Consider the following 21346-nt stretch of genomic DNA (forward strand, 5'->3'; position numbering starts at 1 on the left):
TAAGAATTGCAAATTTAGCCGATTTATAAAATTTTGAATAGCTATCAAAAATGAATACAAAAGACTTTAACACCAATATTTTATCGTATATTTAGCTATGTGTTGTCTTTCAGATCCACGTTAGCTCATTATGATTACTGGTGTTCGATGCAGGTTATAGAAAGTTTAAAAGAGAGATATTAAAGCAATAGCACTTCAAAAGAGCATTAAGGATGTACTTAGGTGAGGTTAGGTGAAAATTAATAAATTAAGAAGTTAAAATTGATATTATAAGTAGGTAGAGCATCAATTAAGGATAAAAATAAGCTAAAAATATTTATAGGTCATGGACCTCCTTTTCGAGATATTTGAGATTTAGAATATGGCGGGAAAAGGCTGACTCGGACTTTTACCTTATATTTGCATTGGTATTATTAGGTCTCAAAACAAAAGAAATAAAATTAAGAATCTTCTAAAATTTTGGTAAATGACCTTTATGAGCTATTAAGTCTTATATGAAAAAATAAATGTGTGTTATGGGGCAAAATATTTTACATTGTATTGTATGGAAAAACACCAAGGAGACCGAACATTTGACACAAATTCCAAAACCTTACCTAAGTACATCCTTAAATAGCAATACATGGCGCTGAATAAAAGTAAACTTTCTGGATTATGTAAAATTGTTGAACGATCTGTTTTATTACTACCACTGCTAGCCTCCAATGGTAGAAAAACTGAAACTACTTCGGTACTAGAATGGCAATACGAATTTAGTTTTATTTTAATTTGCCGTTATAAATACAAAAACAGAGGCGAAAATACCAAAGAAACATTCTTAACTCATAACCTATGTTTTTTTTGGTAAAATTATCACATGACAAAGATAGTTATATAAACCTAGGGAAACATGTGATAAATAAAACACACGGAAAACGTTTAGATAATCTCTCGCTTCTTCAAAAATCTCTTTTTATCTTCTTAAATTCTAGAAAATTAATATCGAAAACTATATATTTGAGAACACTTTTTAAAAAGTCAAATGTCTACAGCTGAATTTACATGATCGTGTAAAATTTGATATTAATGAGTTCATACAACAAGCAATTAAGTATCACACCGGATAGTTTCTTGAATAATTATCCTAATGTTTCATTTGTACTAGATAAATGACTATTGTACAAAAAGTAAACACATTCTAAATATACAAATTTCAGTATAAATACCATAATAAATCTACATTGTAATACATTATTCAATCAAAATTGTCGCTGCTCCTATATACTTACAAGTAGTCTGCCGACTGTAGGTAACATTAAAGTATCTTCAGTCAGATATTTGCCTAAAGTTCAACTTGTTTTACGTGCGTCATGTATGGGGTCGAGTTTTTATATAAAAGAGGGACGAAAGATACCAGAGGGACAGTCAAACTCATAAATCGAAAATAAACTGACAACGCCTTGTCTTAAAATGAATAGACAGACAGACAAACAATAGTACACAACATAGAAAACTAAAGAATAAGCAACACGAACCCCACCAAAAACTCAGGTGCTCCGGAAGGTTAAGCAGATCCTGCTCCACACAAGGCACCATGTTCTCACTACAATTATATTGCCGTGCTTGGGTTTTCCAAAAAACAGTCTTATCAGTAATCTGGATACTATTTGAATTTCCATAGATACACATAATAATCAATTCATAGGGTAATTTCGTTTTTGAGTACATTTTATTCTTCTGCTATAAAAATAAAGAGATGTGGTATGAGTGCAAATGAAACAACTCTCCATCCATGTAAATGGTAAACCCTTATTGGTTAAAAGTCAAAGTACTACCTTCAAAACCAGTGGCGTAGCCAGGGTTAAATAGATGTGGATGCTAAACTATCGCCGAGCGGAGTGAGGCGAAAAAATTTTGGGCCCATTTTATGCAGAAAATGATATTTTTCGGATGATTTTCCCTGTATGCATGTGTACTCCCCTAGAATCAGACACTGGATAAATTTTTGTTTAATTTAAAAAAAAAACACCAATATATATATTTCTAAAAAGATTTTATTGTTTTCTCGAAACTACCTTCATTTAGTTCAAAAATATTTTATGAAAGAGTGTCACACCGAATCTTATATTTCACATCTCAAAAAACGGACCCATTACAGCGGCATTTATTTATTTATGGAACTTCGAAATACAGGAAGCGGAATTTGATCCAACCTATGGGTTGTTTGATTACTTTGTCTTAACGCGTTATACAGGGGTCATGGAAATATCGGGCGTCCGTCCTGTCTTGTTAACGCTGTAATGTGTGTACAATTCTTGCAAGATTTGTGTGAAACTTATATCAGAAATGTCTTTGACACTTTCTAAAATAAGTCCGATTAAATATTTTTAACAAATTATGCCCCGTGGAAACATAGAATGATAATGGAAATCCTATTCCGTTTGCTAGATGAAGCTTTTATTTCTCTTGAGCATGTTGAGATATTAAAATAAATATAAAGAAAAAAGTGCTTTTTTAGTTATTTCCCTTGTATCTTAGATATATAAAATATGTGCAATGCGGGGACATTGAAACTCTGTTATTTTATTGAAAATAAAATTAAATAATTGAACCTTAATAGAAATGGGTATTTATCACACTCCATTACAGTAAATACTAGTAGAGTTTTTATATCGTCGTCTTTCATGTCCATATGCAGGAAACGATATCGGGATATGATTGTTGTAAAGTTGTTTACTAGTAATCTTGCTATGTCATCGCTTTGGCTCAATTTTAGACCAAACAAGTCTGCATGTCTGTGTATCGTCCCCATCTGCGCTTGCGAAAAAGTAAAAGGCACTTTTCTGCAATTTACCCATCTTGTTTACATAAACTAAACGATCCTAAAGGAAAAACCACGACTACTGCTTCGGAAATGATTGGACGCTGTTCTCATATCCTCACCCTTGTTACATTCGGATACCTCCGTGTGTATCTGCTGTGAACACATGCAATCATATATTTTTTTAATTTTTGTTTTGTCAAAATGATGTGGATGCTTGAGCATCTGAGCATACATGCAAGCTACGCCACTGAAAACGGAGCCTTTTCTTACTCCGAACAGTAAACTATAAGGGCCCCAAAATGGCTAGAGTAAAACAATCCAAACTGAAAAATACTGTAATCTATAAAAAACGAGAAACACTTATAAACCACATCAACAAACGACAGCCACATGTATGTATTTTGCATGGTGTTATAACTTTGCAATTTTAGGCTTTAACCCCGTAATTTAATTTGAGTATTGTATACATTTATGCACTTTAAACGAAGTCGGTAGTCCAATAATAATTTTACAACATTATAAGTAAAAATTTGGCAGAAGCATATCGAAGGTACAGTACGGATGCAAAGTGATGTGCTTAAAAGTTATAATGACCGAACGTCATAAAACGAATGATGACGTTGCAAGATTGTTGTTGCTTAGGCTATATAGATCTATACAGATAGTCTGCAAACATTTGTTGTAAAACGGTGTTCATTTGCAGCAGTCATGAGTTTTCAAATTGCATATTGTGGAAGTGAATGTTTCGAAATCGATGAGCAGAAAGAACACTGTGAAAATAAAGACAACAATATTCAGACTAGATTACAAAACAATACAGAGGACGAAATAAAAAGGGAAGGCGCCAAAAGTTTTGAAACTGAGGTAACATCAAAATGGCTAACCTTTTCATTCAAGCTTCATGATTTCGTGAATACTAACTACAACCGTTATATAGAAGATTTTACTAATGATGAAGTTGAAAACAAAATAAAGCGTAGAAGAAATGGCGGTTTTGTTGTAAAACAAATTGCAAATGAAAATAAATCTTCCTTATTACCGATTGAGTCTGGAAACAAAACAACGGACTCTAAGACAACGGAAACAGACAATGTCTCTTTAAATGAAAGACTGACAGAAACCGAGGATGCTATAGTCCATCCTTCTGTGAAAATGTCTGGATTCCTGTCGTCTGCAGCAAAACCGTGGACATCAGACGACAATATTGTCAATGACGAAAATGTAACTCCAGTAGAGCAGGTACAACCAGAAGGGTGCTTTTGTTGGCCTCTTGTTCGTCTGGTAAGTCTGTATGAAAAATGATAATGATATCTTACAAGGTAAAACAGAAAAATGTTGACTATTGAGAACAGTTTCAAAGTAAATGGTTTAAACATGAAATTTACACTATACAAAAAACCCAGACTGGTACTACAAAATTTTTTTTTTTAACAGAAACAGCCGATTCAACTTTTTAAGCCTGCTATTTGTTTGTTTGTTATATATGACTATATAGCTGCTTGCGTTATGTCAGCTTTCCGTGTATTTTTGTTGTGAAGGGTAATCTAGGAAAGTTTTTTGAGAGCAATGAATCCAGCATTTGCTTGTAATTACTATTACCGCAATACATACATGCAATGTAAACTTTCGATCCTCGTATTGTCTTCTTAGAAGTTAGTTTTAGTTATAGTATTTCGTATGGAACGCCATGACTGCCTTATGTAAATAATCAACATTATATGCACTGGTCACAACATTGTATGCAGAGTTCAAAACATTATACACAGTGTTCACAACATTATATGCAGTGCTCACAACATTATATGCGGTGTTCCCAACATTATATGCAGTGCTCACACCATTATATGCAGTTGTCGGAACATTATATATAGTGGTCACAACATTATATGCAGTGTTCACAACATTATATGCAGCGGTCACAACTTTATATGCAGTGTTCAAAACATTATATGCAGTGTTCACAAAATTATATGCAGTGCTCACAACATTATATTCAGTGCTCACAACATTATACGTTTTTTGTTGAAGAAGGTGATGATCAGTGACGATTTCGACCCTTTTTCATTGCTCAATTGTTCTTCCTCGCTAAATGAATATTGTAATGTGTTTGTTTGAGAGCAAACCATATGAGCTGTTAAGTAATCAACTCTAAGAAAAAACCTTTATATTTTCAAAGCTTATAATCTTTAAATTGAAGTCTTGTTTATTTTAAGATTTACAGAATACGATACAGATTGTTTGACAAGAAAAAGGACAAGGAACTTCAGAAAAGACAAAAATCTAAGGATTAGGAATATAGAGAAATACCACGGTATGTTTTTCCAAAATTAATTTTGCGTACTACATGTCACTGGAAATTTACCATACAAAACCAACCAATAAACCAATTAATCTTATTTTTAATTGCATTTAAATCAATTACCTTTTTCTAATTCTATTTGGCATAAAATGATATGGGTAATACGTAATGGTACAATATACGTTACTTCTTGGTATAATTATTTGAAAAATATTAGCCTTTTTAATTCTTTGCAATTACTTCTTTTTTCAGATATTAAAAGCAGAAGACAGAAGAATAGCTTTGCCTGAAATTTTTATAATAAAAAAAAGACTGCAAAAAATCAAAGTATTTAACTTTATTTAGAAATCATGGCTTCAGGCGTGAATGAATAAGAATATTTGGCATAAGCGCTTTTTCGGTGAAATTCACAATTTGAAATTTGTCTAACAAGCATGCGTTATATCCTTTCTTTTTCCGAAAGATTTTCTCAGAAGTGGAGTGCATGTCCTCTATTTCGGGAAAACTTATTCTGGTTAACATGGTGATACATTTTAGGACCTTCAAAGGGACATTAGCCACGAGATGTGAAAAAAATACGAATATGATTTTGTTTGTTTCATAACTTTAACAAAACTTTTCTACAAAGTAAATTCGAAGAATATTTTCACATTTTATTCAATAGACGCGAATTCAACTGAAAGTGAGTAACTTTAGACTCCTTTTTTGTGAAACTACAATTGCGCCGCAGAAAGGTTTTTTTTTTATGGAAGCAGTGAGTTAGTTGTCAGTATAGCCAGTCATGACCGAAGTACTGACATGAAAACACGAAGATTGTGTTCAGATTTATATTTTGAAAACATTATTTTAGATTAGTAATTAAATTTTCCTTGTATGGCTAGTGCTATGGTGCACTGTACTTTTTATTGTTTTTGGTCAATACGCTATTTATTTTTAACAAGTGAATTTTCATAAAAATTGTCCTCGAGCATCATCACTGAAGAGATATTTATTGTCCAAATGTGTATCTAGTGCAGAACATTAGATATCTTTATAAATAACCTATACAAAAATATGCGTAATCCTATAACACATTTATTGTCAAAACAGCTACACAACATATAATGAAGCTTTTTAAAACTCACTTACGATAAGACCGCTTTTTGACATTGTGCAACATCAGTGTGCATTCAGAAAATTCAATAAACAATTGTATGTGATCATAGGTACCAACAACATCTGAGCAATCAAGTAAAAGTAAGTTTCAGTTACTGGAGCAATACTGTGAGCTGGTATAGTCTTTCTCTTGACCAGTTATTTTCTAATAGTTTTCGCTGTCCACATTTATAGTTCTCATTATTTTTATACATTTCTTCCATTTTTCTCTCTCTCAATTTTCCTGGTATGCACATAACGAAAGTCAGTTAAAACTTGAGCGAAGATTCAATAGTTCATTAAAGTCTCCCCAAATACATACAAGTATAAACACAATATAATATCAAGTACACAATATAAAAATTTAGAATGCATGTGCCATTCTTAAATTTTTTTTAAATTTTATAATTTTGAAATGTTGCTTATCTTTTCGTGATAATATAGGTTTTAAGTGAATCTAAAATGACCTGCAAGATGGCTGAAATTGGATATGTTGGGACTAAAACAATGTTTAACAGAGACACAGTATTCTAAAGAAACAGATGATGTTATTTTTTTAATAAGTCAGAATGCTTTAAATAAAAATTATTGATTTTAATTTCATAGTCTCTGCTATCAGTTGAGTCATTTATGCTGATACAACACCATCTCAAATTCCAATGATGTAAAATAAAGCTTGACACGAAAAGGATAATGCCTACATACTTAGTAGATATCAACTATGATAGACAGTATGATAGACAGTATGACTTAAGCCCTCTTCTGATATATATCCATGTGGAGCAGGATCTGCTAACCCTTCCGGAGCACCTGAGATCACTCCTAGTTTTGGGTGGGGTTCGTGTTGTTTATTCTTTAGTTTTCGATGTTGTGTCATGTGTACTATTGTTTGTCTGTTTGTTTTTTTCATTTTTAGCCATGGCGTTGTCAGTTTATTTTAGATTTATGAGTTTGACTGTCCCTTGGTATCTTTTGTCCCTCTTTTACAGTCACCAAAAAATCCAGCTATAACTAGACATCATTGAGATTGGAGCCATCTTGGAGGGCCCTATGTGGTAAAAATATATGTATGGATAACCTGATTTGAAGAAGTTTTAAAAGTTATGACATAGTCTTTTTATGTGCTGAGAGTGATTTTATTCTATGTTTTTTGGGTGAAGTTTTGTTTGGCAAGTTCATTAAACTGATAAATATCCTGAACTTACTTTCATAGTATGATAGTAATATGACTGCGTGGTTATAGAAATGTATAAACAGAATCTGTTGCTTTTATTGTTTTTAGTAAACAAATTATCAATGGGTTATATAAAACATAGATATTTTCTAATGGCAGGACAAAAAAAAATCCTGTAAAATCTGTAATTCTTCATTATTTAATTTCTACAAAACAATACAAATACAATGTTATTATTGATGTATTTATTTGAGTGTGCATTGTATTTGCAAATACACAAATCAACAACTCCTTTACAATCAATGTGTTAACCTCACCATATAGTTTGAATTTTATTAGATGAACTAAAATAAAACAATTACAGTTGGAAACATAAAACAGAAAAAAGGTTGGATAGGGTCAACATTGTCATCTAATAACCTTCACTACTGAATGAAAATAGACCATGCTAATGTCCTTCTAAATCAACCAAAGAAGTGGTCGAACAAATGTAAATTTACTTTAAATACTTGTTAATGCTTTTCCAATATACTCTTCCAAAAAGGAAACGCATGATGATTTTATTTCAAAACTTTATCCTGCTTAAAGCCCCAGTCCCACTAGACCACGATTGCACCACGCTCACCGCGATCTAAAATAAATTTTGATCGTGGTGAGGTCGCAGTATGAGCGGCATGAAAATGTAAATTTTCGTTGCTTTCACGATGCTACTACGTCCTCTCTACGCTTCTACAAAGATCCCGCTACGATTACACCACGTTCTCATCGCGCTTATTCTGCGACCTCACTACGCTTATCAAGATCTTTCTACGCTCTTCACGTTCTCACTACGACCATACCACGAGTTATCCGATTGCAACACGATCTTACTGCGATTATAACACGTTCTTACCACGATTATACTACGTTCATAGCGCGATCTTACTACGTTCTCAGCAATAACGTCAACATCGTGTTCCATATCAATACAGTTCAATTCCTTCTATTTGTGATTAAATCGTAGATTTCTCGGAAACAATACAGTCATGCCACCAAATTCTACCAGAACACGTGGGCATGGTAGTAGGAGTTGATGAAGAGGCAGAGGGAGCAAAGTAACGAATCCTGATCAAGCAGAGATCCAACCTAAATTACAATCTATTGCTGGTCCATAAAGCTCAATGACGATATTTTAGTGAACGATAGCAGAGATGACATAGATGTATCAATATATATAGGAAGATGTGGTATGAGTGCCAATGAGACAACTCTCCATCCAAGTAACAAATTATAAAACTGAACCATGATAGGCCAAGGTACGGCCTTCAACACGGAGTCTTGGCTCACATCAATCAGCACGCTATAAAGGGCCCAAAATATTACTAGTGTTAAACCATTTAAACGTGAAAACCAACGGTCTAATCTATATAAAAACGAGAAGCATGATTGAGCCGTTAGAGCAAATGGATAATTACATTCAAACAAACAAAATCTAGGGAGCTTTTTTTATGTATTTTATGTGAAAATGACAATGAGAATGATGGTCGTAGTGTGAACGTAGTCAGGTCGTAAGAAGAGCGTGATGAGGACGGCAAGGGCGTGCTAGAATCGTACTATGGTCGTGAACAGCGTGGTATAGTCGTAGTGGAAGCGTAGTTGGGTCGCAGTGAGAACGTGATGGTCGTAGTGAGGTCGTGATAACGTCGCTGTGCGATCGTAGCACAGTCTCTCCGAATAGAATCACGCTTTCGCTACGCTCTCGCTACGATTGTACAGCGACCTTTGCGATCTTACTACGATCTTAGTGCGCTCTCACTACGCTTCTACTACGACCTGATTTCGCCACGACCGCACCACGATTGTTTTGAACATATTCAAAGTTGGCCACGCTCTTCACGATCTTGAAGATCTCACCTCGACCGTGATACGACCTTACTGCGATTTACACGATCACACTACGATCATCAAAATTTGCATTTTTTTCACAGATCGTAGTGCGATCGTGGCCTATTGGGACTGGGGTATTATTTCAATTTTTCCTGCCACATTGCTAGGATCGGCATTTCTAATTTTAAATACACCATTAATAAATCATCACTCAAATTAGAAATTATTTGATGTCTATCGAAAACTTTCTAAAAACGAATCTGATTTACTAAGTTTTTTTCTTTTCTTTTGAAGAGTATGATTGAAAAAAATTAGCGTATGTTTTTAAATACATCTACATGTAAATTTTCTTTGATTAATCGTTTATGTTTTTCAATTATGTTTTGAAATATTGTATGCATGGTCATGACATGAAGACACCTCATAAAATGACTACTGTTAGTACACGACCGCAAACTAATTGCCGCCGTAAGCATGTATCTCGGCATGTATACTGGAAAGGTACGGAAGCCGATAAGGGCCATTCAAAAAAAAAAATTATGTCGTAATTACGACATAGCATGTCGTAATTTCGACATAACATGTCGTTATTACGACATCGCTATGTCGTAATTTCGACATAACATGTCGTTATAACGACATCGCTATGTCGTTATTTCGACATAACATGTCGTAATAACGACATCACTATGTCGTTTTAACGACATAGCTATGTCGTAATAACGACATCGCTATGTATATAAAAGAATGTGTATTATGATTGCCAAGACACTAAATGACACAGAAATTAACAACTATATGTTATCATAATGCCCCCAATAGTTAGAAAAGCCCCCGCATAGTCAGCTATAAAAGAGGGACGAAAGATACCAGAGGGAGAGGCCCCGGAATGCTGTGTGGCATACAGTGTTAACATTAATTAATTATTAGCTCCCTTGGTAAAACTCCAAATTTCATATTTAAAGTATTTCATTGTTGATTAATTTACATGATGCTTAATAAGTATATATTTGTTAATTGCATATCTTTTGCTATTTGAATTCATTGGTTAAAGATATTTATTCATATTGTAAAGTTTAATATTTGTATCGTTGGTCAACTTCTTTGGTTACCTTCTGTGAGAAACTTATATAATTTATAGATCCTATTTAAGTCCTTCAAAATACCGGCCGTGGAAGTGATGCAGAGTCAGTTAAGATCTTATAAACCTTCTACTTATTCGAAAAAGTATGTGTGGAATTATATGAGGATTGACATACAGTCCTACCTATAAACAAGCTTTAATTACATGCCTTCGTGTTATAAGGGTGAATTGAAATATTGATTGCTCTCTTTCGACTTTCAAACGTTGGACACGATGTTCCTACAAGCTTTAGGATTTAAAACAGAACCTTCGAAATTTCATCCGCAAAACAATATAAATCATATATAACTAAGTAATATCTAGTATATTTGATGATTAGATTAGCAAAGCTATGTGAAAAAAACCGGATGTCCAACGTTACATTTATGAAAAACTGTTTTAAATCTTATGTATAGTGATCCTATTTCTTATTCTCTGATCTTCTTGATACTTGGCAGGAACAACGACAGGTGTCGGTTCTTTGTGGCGTTAAAGCCGTTATTTTTGCCAAATTTTATTTGACTCGGTGGCTTCATATTAAGCGGGAATAAGAAAAATGTCCAACGACGTTTTTCGTTATCTCAACGACTGAAAGTGAATGTTGTAAGTAGCAGAAAATGAATAAAAAGAGTAAGACAATAATAATATCTAACAAAAGTACAAATATTTGCCTCATTGTTCGTGAGTTCAAATATTGCTGATTCAATAAAATCTTCTCTACACAGTCATTTTTCAAACGGTAGCCGTTTCGTCCAAGTTGATATTTCATTTTTCAAAGCAGTTAACGCGTATTTTTTATAATTAATCAAAACAAAAGTTAGATACACGAAGAGTAAAAAATGCCAAGATTCTTTTCTTATTAACTACATGTTTGGGTCTTAAAGGAATAAAATGCTTCCACACATTACAAAACAGTAGCCAATTTGTCCAAACGTCGAATGTTCGAAAGACGCTAATTTCCGTCGTTACATGTGCTAAAGTTTCAATTAAGTGATCATGATAATTAAAACAAATCGTGTTATGAAATTTTGAAAAAAAGGTTGATGATTGCTGCCGAAAAAAAAGAATAGCGCATGTTGCTATAGACTCCACCCGGGGACATAGGTTAGACACAGGTTAAATTTTGTAATTTTTATCAATCGTTTATAGCTTTTAACGATTTATTTAAAAGAATGGGGAAATGGGGAAAAACACTTCGTCCAACTTTTGCAAAGACAAATTTTAGACACCAAGACAGTCCTCTAAATGTTAAATTCGAATTGAAATTTATATTGTGGAAGTACTCCATAGATCATTTAAAGTCGTCACTTCAGTAAGGTGCAATCACCAATATTAAAAGACTTATACCAGTTCACGGAGTGTTTTACTTCGCGATTTGTCCTGCTATTCATGTTATAACTGTCGTGATGAAATTAATTCCTGTACTAGCGAAACCGGAACTTTTCGTCAATATAAACTTGTGCACAGATATATCATGTTAAGGAGGGGTATTTGCGAAAAATACCAGTCGAGAGAATGTTAAATTTCACGAGCCGTAAGGCGAGGGAAATTCATTCTCAAGACTGGTATTTTTCGCAAATACCCCTCAATAACATGATATATCTGTTTAATTACACCGAATGTTAATGTACTAAAACGCATTGATGATCGTGACGTTACAAGCGTCCAGTCGGATAGAGTATTTTTTGGCAAATACCACGGCAGAGAGGGTAAAAAAGGCATATCCTTTTAGCAAATACCCCGGCGGCGTTAAAAATGAACGATATTCATTTGATAACAGTAAATTGGTGAAAAATACACTGGCTATTAACCAATCAAAACCCTGGATTCTTACATAAGGTGTAATTATGCATGAAATTGAGGTACTAGTAATTGAAAGACAAATCCCAAACAGCGACGAAAACCGTTTCATCGAATTTTAAAAACCCGGGATTATTTAAGCCGTTTTCGCGAACGATCCAGGAGTAGATTACTATATTTTAAAATGTATATCAGAAATTAAACACTATAGATGACTTGCGCGGAAATAATTCTCAAGCCAAGGTTCAAGTAATTGAAGGGGTGTATTTCGACAACTTATGTACCAGGGAAAATACAATTCTATTCAAATTTAACCAAGGGTAAAACTGTTCGATTTACTTGCAGAGTGTCAGATATATTTGTATTGGGGTTAAGTTAAATTTTACAATGACAGATAGCTAGATGATATGCACCTTGAAAGTTAAACATCATATGATAAAAGTTTCGTACATCTAAAAAAAAATATCTTTCTTATGGAAAACTGTACCACATCTTCCTATATCTACTTCCGTCCCATCTTTCTTTCCCACATTACTTGCGACAGTAATGCATTTTTAGTTGAAATAACTTAAAGGGTAAACATTATTAAATAGATTTCCACAACTTGAGGTAATTTATGATAAAATGACATCACAAAACGAACAGAACCAGAATCAGAAATTTTAAAAATTTTGTAATTTAATAAATAAATCAACCAACATATAAAAAAAAAAAAAAAAATAAAACTTGCAAAAATTAATCAAAAACCCTCTTCGACGCCGCTTTTTATGTGTAATGTCGTGTTTTAGGAACATCGTGCCCATCGTTTGATAGTAAATACAGAGCAATCGATACGTCCAATCACCCTCATGACAACAACCCATGGAGTTGTGCACTTCTTTAATGAGAGGTGGAAAGCTTTGTTTGCCTTGATAGGACTTCAGGTCAGTCCTCATAGTCCCCGGTCGGTTACTTATTACGTCCAATCAGGATCTATAAAATATATAAGTTTCTCACAGAAGGTAACCAAAGAAGGTGACCAAAGATTTTGCGACGATACAAATATTAAACTTTACAATATAAATAAATATCTTTAATCAATGAATTCAAATAGCAAAAGCTATGCAATTAACAGATATATACTTATTCAGCTTCATGTATTTATTTAACAATGAAATACATTAAATATGAAATTTGGAGTTTTACCAAGGGAGCTAATAATTAATTAATAACACTGTCTGCCACACAGCATTTCGGGGCTCTCCCTCTGGTATCTTTCGTCCCTCTTTTATAGCTGATTATGCGGGGGCTTTTCTAGTTATTGGGGGCATTATGATATGACCTATAGTTGTTAATTTCTGTGTCATTTAGTGTCTTGGCAATCATAATACATATTCTTTAATATATATAGTGATGTCGTTATTACGACATAGCTATGTCGTTATTACGACATGTTATGTCGAAATTACGACATAGCGATGTCGTTGTAACGACATATTATGTCGAAATTACGACATAGGGATGTCGTTATAACGACATGTTATGTCGAAATTACGACATGCTATGTCGTAATTACGACATAATTTTTTTTTTTTGAATGGTCCTTATCGGCTTCCGTAGAAAGGCGATATCGTCGTCACCGTCCGAAGACATTTGGTTTTCAGACAATAAATTGAGTATACGCGGCTGGGTAATAAATACATATATGTTAACAAAGAAGTAGGGGCAATTATTTTTAATATTCACCTAGATTTATTTCACCCAGGACCATTTTCAAAAAGTTTTCAATATATTTATATTCATTGTATCATAGTTAACAAATCACAAAATAATAGACGTCTGATGATAGAACCAAATCGCAATATTGACAGGTTTTTGCAAAATTTTAGTATTTTTGATCGCGCAGGATAGCATTTTGAACGCATTGAAATATGTAAAATAAGTTGCTCTTTGGATAGAAAAAATGCAGAACATAAACAAAGGACATTTGCCATTTCTCTATTTCTTTTCAAAGAGCTATTTAAACTTTTCATAGCATGCTTTACAAGTTTGTCCTTCGGTAGCGGCGATGCGACCAATTAAAAATTACGTTACTTTTGGCATTTTGTCTCTTTATCTGTGTCCAAACGTCCAACGAAAAGACGTTCAGATTATGACGTTACGTCTATCTTGCCATCCGGTCTATCTTTCCTTCACTACGACGGATAGTTAAGCAAGAGAATTTTGAGTTGCAGTCTTTTCAAAAGAAATCGAAGAAAAGAAAATGGATTGTGTCTGTTTTCCGAATATTAACAGCATTACTACTGTTGCACACAAAACGTAAGTTGCTGTTGTTTAAATATGTTTATAACCGCGTAAAGTTTCATTGTTTCGACATATTATGTTCAATGCATATTTTTCAAAATTTAACAATCCATGTGGGACGTTTAGATTAGGCCTGTATTTTTGCGGGAAATCGTGACTGTGTCCTTATTTTCGCGGGAATGTGGTATTCACACTTATCAAGACTCGGGAATTAATAATCATTTTTTTCTGGATCCAGAAAAGACTTATTTATTTTCGAGAATTCGGGGTGACACTTCTTACCGCCACTCATCCAACTTGATTGTCAAAAGGAAAATTTAAACATTTAGTCATGTTCTTCACTTGATGTGAAACTTACTACATTTTTCTTTCAGAATCGATGTATTCGCTACAATAACTGAGTCACTTGATATGAGCTTCCATTCGAAATCAGCTGATTTCCCAATACAACAAATAAAAGGCATCATGAAGAAATTGATGACTTATAAACAGAATATGGGTAAGAATAAACATACCGTTATTTCTAGTGGTGGAAAATTTCAAATGCAAACAAAAGTTGAGAATACTAAGAATTATTTCGAAAAACGCTCTCATAGACTTTCACATTTTTTGGACTTTATATCGATCGATGAAATAGTGTACATAAATTAATTTTAAATTTAGACTCGAAAGTTTGATCGAATCGGATTATTACTTTTGTGATATTGATCATAAGCAAATAAAAATAATCTAAAATGTTTTCTGTGTAGTTTTAGTAATCATTTTTAAATATGAATAAAAAATAAACCAGCAAGGGTATAACGTGCACAATGTTACCAAAATTAGAAATGTGAATGTTGCTAAAGATTTGCTAACACGCTCACCCGATTGATATGCATATGCTTTCGTTGTCAAGCATATTACATTTTGGTAACTTCAGTTACTAAATATAACGAAAAAACAAAAAAGATTTTTGAATTCAATTACAATAAGTCTTCAACAGAGAATGTGCTTTAAATTGACGTCTTCATGTTTCGGGAAACCTTTATTATTTGCATACTTTGATAAAGTTTACTTAATATACACCTTGTCTCTATTTTATAATAAGATGCATATTTTTTTCCGTTCCAGAATTTCCGGAATTAAATAAGTTGTTTTATTTACTGACTGAGACGCTGTTGGGTGTTGCTAGCCGACCCCATCAGACAGCTAGAAGTAAAAATTCCATTGCGGAAAGAGTTCAAAACAAAATCGTTAAACTTGTTCCAACCTCCCACAGTATACAGCCAATTTCAACGTAAGTTGTTGTTTAAAATAAAATAGTATATTATATAGTGTCAAAAGATGTTCCATTACACGAAAACATGAGTAAGAAGGATGCCTCCGGGTGCGGGAATTTCTCGCTACATTGAAGACCTGTTGGTGACCCTCTGCTGTTGTTTTTTATTTGGTCGGGTTGTTGTCTCTTTGACACATTCCCCATTTCCATTCTCAATTTTATGTTTGTCTGTCTGTCTGTCCGCATTATCAGAACTGTATTGGTTATCTTGAGATCTAATGTATATGTTTTGATAGACACAATTTTGAAAAGACATAATGGTTGCTGTCAAGAGTTTATTCTTTACGGGAACATAGAGACTTAATATATTACTGAAAACAGAATTACAAATCTCTAATATATCAATTATCTAATTATATTATAGTTCATAAAATTGAGAAAGAAAATGAGGAATGTGTCAAAGCGACAACAACCCGTTTATAGAGCAGACAACAGCCGAAGGTCACCAATGGGTCTTCAATGTAGCGAGAAACTCCCGCACCCGGAGGCGTCCTTCAGCTGGCTACCTGTAAACCTTTTTGTAAAAATTGAGTTCTTTTTCTATTTACAGAAAATTGTTGATGTATATGTCGGTTTTATCAACAAAAGTGCATTATATATTTCTAGATTTGATCAAACAACAACTGATGAATATTATGCAAGACTTGATGAAATGAATAAACTGAGAAGGGCACACACACATGTTTATAAGAAACTACAAAGACAACAGAAGGTAAATTCTTACGACGTAAACCACTCATTTTTAACCTTATATTTTGGGTAGGGGAGAAGAAAGGGGTGCAAAGGGTTTGGTCAGTTATTATATATTTAAAAGCTGTATATGCGAAATGCAATTAGAATTGCACGGGTGGTCCAACGGTATTGGTTTCTTTTCTCTTTCTTTACTGAAGGCTAAAATACAAATACGACTTTTCTCAAAAAGAAGTCCAGGTTATAGGTAGTGGTAAAATAAGTATCTATAATTTCCCAATCTTTAGTGTTTATGCACACCTATTTGCGGCTATTGCTAAGAACATGAAGTATATTACATGGCTAACAACTAGAAATCTTGTTGTAACTTTTTAAGATGTGTTGGGTTGCTGACAGTAAGGTACAAAAATACGAAGCATGTTTGAAGAAGATCGAGTTGCCAAGATATTTCAATGCAGATAAACTTTCAAGGTCAAAGTTGAAAGTCAGAGATGACAGGATAAATTATTTGCAAACTATCATAAATCATAGAAAGGAGAAAGCAACAGAAACAGCCAAAAGATTTCAAACTTTGATGACAAAAGAGCAATCAACACGAAATGCCTTGAGATTGGTTAGTATAACAGAAGAACTAAAATTTAAACTTAGAATAACATATTACCGAAAACAGTATAAACATTTTGTTAGGGAAAAAAACTTCAATTTTTATCAGATGTGTATGCAAAAAAAAAAATAGTTCCCTGGTATCCTAGCATGCACAAACAATGTTCTTGACTTGCATAGAACACATATCAATCATTTTCTCAGTTCTCACAAACAAAAATAAATCATCAATTTCTTGGTTCACACTTCCTGTCACTTAAAGAAAGGAAACTGAAAATAATTATTTGTACATTAACTTTAAAAAAGAAAATGTGGTATAGTTGCCAATGAGACCAAACTGACACAGAAATTAACAGTTATATGTCACCGTACGGCATAAAACAATGAGCAAAACCCATACCACATTAGTCAGGGGTAAAAGGCCCCGAAATCACTAATATAACACAATTCAAACGAGAACACTAACGGCCCAATTAATGTTAAGTCAGTATCTGCTTATCATAGATCAGTTCTGATACTATTTTTCATTATATACTCTCTAGCTCGAAAGGGATCTATTGGATGATATGAGATATAATTTGGTAGAGCGCATACAAAGCGGACTAGTGTGTCTGAAATACATCTTAGCAACACAAACTAACAAGTAAGTTATTGGTGTAAGATATATTATTGATTTATTCCCTATGGGCGGTCAAAGGAAATAAAGGGCTGACTGTTTATGAGGCAGAACTCATACTTTATAGTTATTGAATAAAATGTATACTTTTCGTCCTCTTTCTGAGATTTAGTATTTTTTAATGTACATTTACCTTTTGCTGACCTAATATATCGAAAGAAAAAATACCCACAAATTATTGTCAGACAAACAAAAAATGAAAAATTATCCCTGCAGTTCTGGTTGATATCAAATACTCTTTTTGCTGATTCTTTTTTTGTTCTCTTGTAGATTCTATGAAGTAATTCCACACATTGATAATTTCGACTACCGGTTGGCTGTGAAATCAATTATAGAGAAGCTTAGCTCCATATACCAGTTCAGTTTACCACAGGTATTTATTTTTACCTTACCTTCTAGACAAAACAAATATGTCCCTAAAGAAAAAATCGTTATAATGTGTTTACTATTTACAAAACTTTGCAGTTTTTGAAATTCTAAGGATTTTTACACAAGGAAAGATTACCGTAGCTGTATAAAAACACTGTTGGAATTTTGGGTCCGCTACGCTATTTAACTTTGTTCTTTTTTTTCTCTCTCTCTCTTTAACGTTTTTATTCGAGCGTCACTGATGAGTCTTTTGCAGACGAAATGCGTGTCTGCGTATAAAATGTAAATCCAATTTTCAATGATCATTTTATTATCAAGTTTACAGAGAACAGACTTGAAAACAGTTTTTTCCCTGCTTTTTGTTTAATGCGTTCATACATTTGCAACAAATATTTTATATGCATTCTCTTTATACACAGTTATTTGTAAGTTTTGATTGCAATATTAATTACTGAATGCTATTTGTGTAGGAATTTCGTACTGCAAAAACAAAATTACCAGATGTACAATTTGTCAGTCACAAGACCGCGCAACAGAAAATGAAGAAACAACCATCTGAAACAGCCAAAACGCAACGCAATAATAATAGTAAGTTTGTTATTATTTGTATATTTAGATATAGTACGGGTTTTTGTTTACAAATGATACCTAGATCTATCTATCAGAAAACAACGGACGAGGACGTACAACAGCTATATGAAACTATAAGGTAGCACTCCACAGTTAGAAAATAAAATTAAAAATGAGCCACAAAATGTTTTATCATCTCCTATTTCTGGATTTCTAATACATTAACCTAACTGTTTGTGTTGTACATGTGCATATGTATGTAATCAGTATATTTCATAGATTTGATTTTCAAAAGTTAAAAGAGTGAAAATTAATTCCTTTTATGTGTGTCCATGGCAACATTCTGCATTTATTTACCATAAAATATTGCAAAAAGGGGGGTGGACATGTCACATATCCCCCCAAAATTTGGATCAAACTAGAATTTCAATGCCTTTGAGTGATACCTTTTTAGAAACTGTTTTCATAAATCTTCCTAATGATCAAATAAAAAATGGGTGTCTTTCGCCTCATTTTTTCGTAAAATCCAATCACTAAGTTCGTGCGATAAAAAGTTGGAAAAAAACATTACAATAATTGCCGGACCAATGTATGGTAGGGACATGCAAATACGGACTGTCATACAGAAAACAGCCTATATTACATACATTACATAATCTTGATGTTCATATAAACCCAATACAAAGGCTATTTTAATACTCAGCTATCCAAAAATGAATTTTATTGCACACTAGCTCTCATATTTGAAAAATCCACAGGGGCCAAAATGCGAAACTACACACCTAACTGTGGAGTGCTACCTAAGGCCTTTAACAAGGAGGAAAAACGCATACAGTATATATAGCTTTAAAAAGATCCGGACATGACAAAATATAAAAACAGTCAAAAGAGAAAATCAACATGTCATTATTTGTATTGACTATGTATGTGTTTTGTGATTCAAAAGAGCAAATTGTAGGGTATGTGCAATCAAGCATCAACATAAAGGAAATTGACAATTTTTTAGGTTATCATACTGTTGTCCAATAATTACTGATGTCTTCTATGGACCGTGGCTAAAATGTTAACTTTATATTTGGCGTTGGTCTTGATGTCAGACGGTTACCAATAAATGTATTTCACGTACAGAAAGCGAATCTATAAGACATACAATATTGAGGTAAAATGCTGGACGATTCAGAGGTGCTAATGCTCAAACAACTTAACTATGTTAATCTGTGCTACAATTAGCTTTTAACTTATAAAACATATAACAAATTGTTTTGCAGACGTCAGTTTCCAAGACAACCAGCTCAATTTTTTAAGCAACAATTATTTGGAGAAAACAAACTTGTCCGAGAAAACAAACGAATGTTTTGTCAAAACTACGAAAGGTAAATTCATTACAATAGTTTCAAATAAGGTCAATGAAGAAAATACGATAATACCAGATGACATTACATGTCAAAAGTATGAAGCAGATCGATAAGAAACATTTTTGTGAAAATAAGCCCCAAGCCAACAGCAATGACAATAATTGAAACACTATCTAGATTTAAATACATGTAGAAATATGGAAATACGTCACTGAGACAGGAATCAAAGAACACAACAAAACAAAACACAACAAAAAAGACATCTTCAAAAACAAAATTTCACCAATAACGGTACAAATCTGTCACTGCCTTCATCATCTGTTTCAGTGAGTGAAAAAAATGAGTTTTAGACATTTAAAATATTTTTAATGTACTAATAAGTGTACAGTTTACGTTATTAAGACAACAACATTAATATCACAAAACAACAACAATAGAAAACTAGAATTATTTAAAATGTTTATCAATTGTATGCATATATAAGAAGAGGTGAAATAAACCAAAATGATTAAGTTAGGAAGGATTAAAAAAATAGAAATCCAGAAGATACTTGTCTTTTACATAATTCATATTTCAAATGAGCAGCCCTTTATCATCGTTTATTTGTAATTATTCACCAGTTTAGTGAATGTAGGGTTGTACAATAATCTTGACTTTTTCTTTTAGGTATGATCGTGAAGTTGAAGGTCACTACAGACGAGTCAGAAGTTTCCTTTGGATGGTATAAGACAAACCCATGGAATCAAAAAAGATGGGGATTCTTTTGCAAATCAACAGAAAACATGAAGTTAACATAAACATTGATGAGATGAGGACTTTATTATGGAACAATATTTTGTTACAACTACACGTGTTTCATTGTTGATGTGCAGGCGTATACATGTATGTGTGTGCGGTCTGTGAAATATATAAAGTGAGAGTATAATTGCCTGCGTGAAACAGGGATGACATATATATATATGTCTATGCAAGTGCGAGAATATTATGTCTGTTTAAATCAGGGGAGAATATGGGTCGGTGGACTTAAAGACTAAAAGTCTTGAATTTGTGTATCTGAATGAGAATGTTCGTGTATTGAGGAGAAAGTGTGTTTGTGTAAAAAATCTTTTATTATAAATTATTATTATGACTTGATCTTAGTTGTTGTTTACTAGTATTAATTATGTGAACATTTATTTCAGATTTTCATTTAAAAATATATGTTTATCTATCTCGGAAAGTATAGAATATGCTGGTTTATTTCTTATCAACTGAGGGAGGGTACATTTAACTGGGTAAGTCAA

At 33.1% G+C, this 21346-nt stretch overlaps 1 protein-coding gene across 2 annotated transcripts; it reads left to right on the plus strand.

Moving 5' to 3' along the window:
* The first annotated feature begins 3448 nt into the window (after positions 1-3448).
* On the plus strand, positions 3449-21195 carry LOC139524062 (uncharacterized). 2 transcript variants are annotated; one of them, XM_071318619.1, is made up of 10 exons: positions 3449-4084; positions 14857-14981; positions 15593-15758; positions 16407-16512; positions 16867-17103; positions 17636-17736; positions 18040-18142; positions 18609-18726; positions 19977-20081; positions 20730-21195. In XM_071318619.1, the coding sequence occupies exons 2-10, from the start codon at positions 14894-14896 to the stop codon at positions 20858-20860; spliced, it is 1155 nt and encodes a 384-aa protein (XP_071174720.1). In that variant the 5' UTR covers positions 3449-4084; positions 14857-14893; the 3' UTR covers positions 20861-21195. The 2 variants fall into 2 exon arrangements, with proteins under 2 accessions (XP_071174720.1, XP_071174718.1); XM_071318617.1 differs by lacking the exon at positions 3449-4084 and adding an exon at positions 14251-14497.
* The last annotated feature ends 151 nt before the right edge of the window (positions 21196-21346 follow it).

This window comes from Mytilus edulis, chromosome 5 (genome assembly GCF_963676685.1).
Source record: "Mytilus edulis chromosome 5, xbMytEdul2.2, whole genome shotgun sequence".
NCBI classification, from domain to species: domain Eukaryota; kingdom Metazoa; phylum Mollusca; class Bivalvia; order Mytilida; family Mytilidae; genus Mytilus; species Mytilus edulis.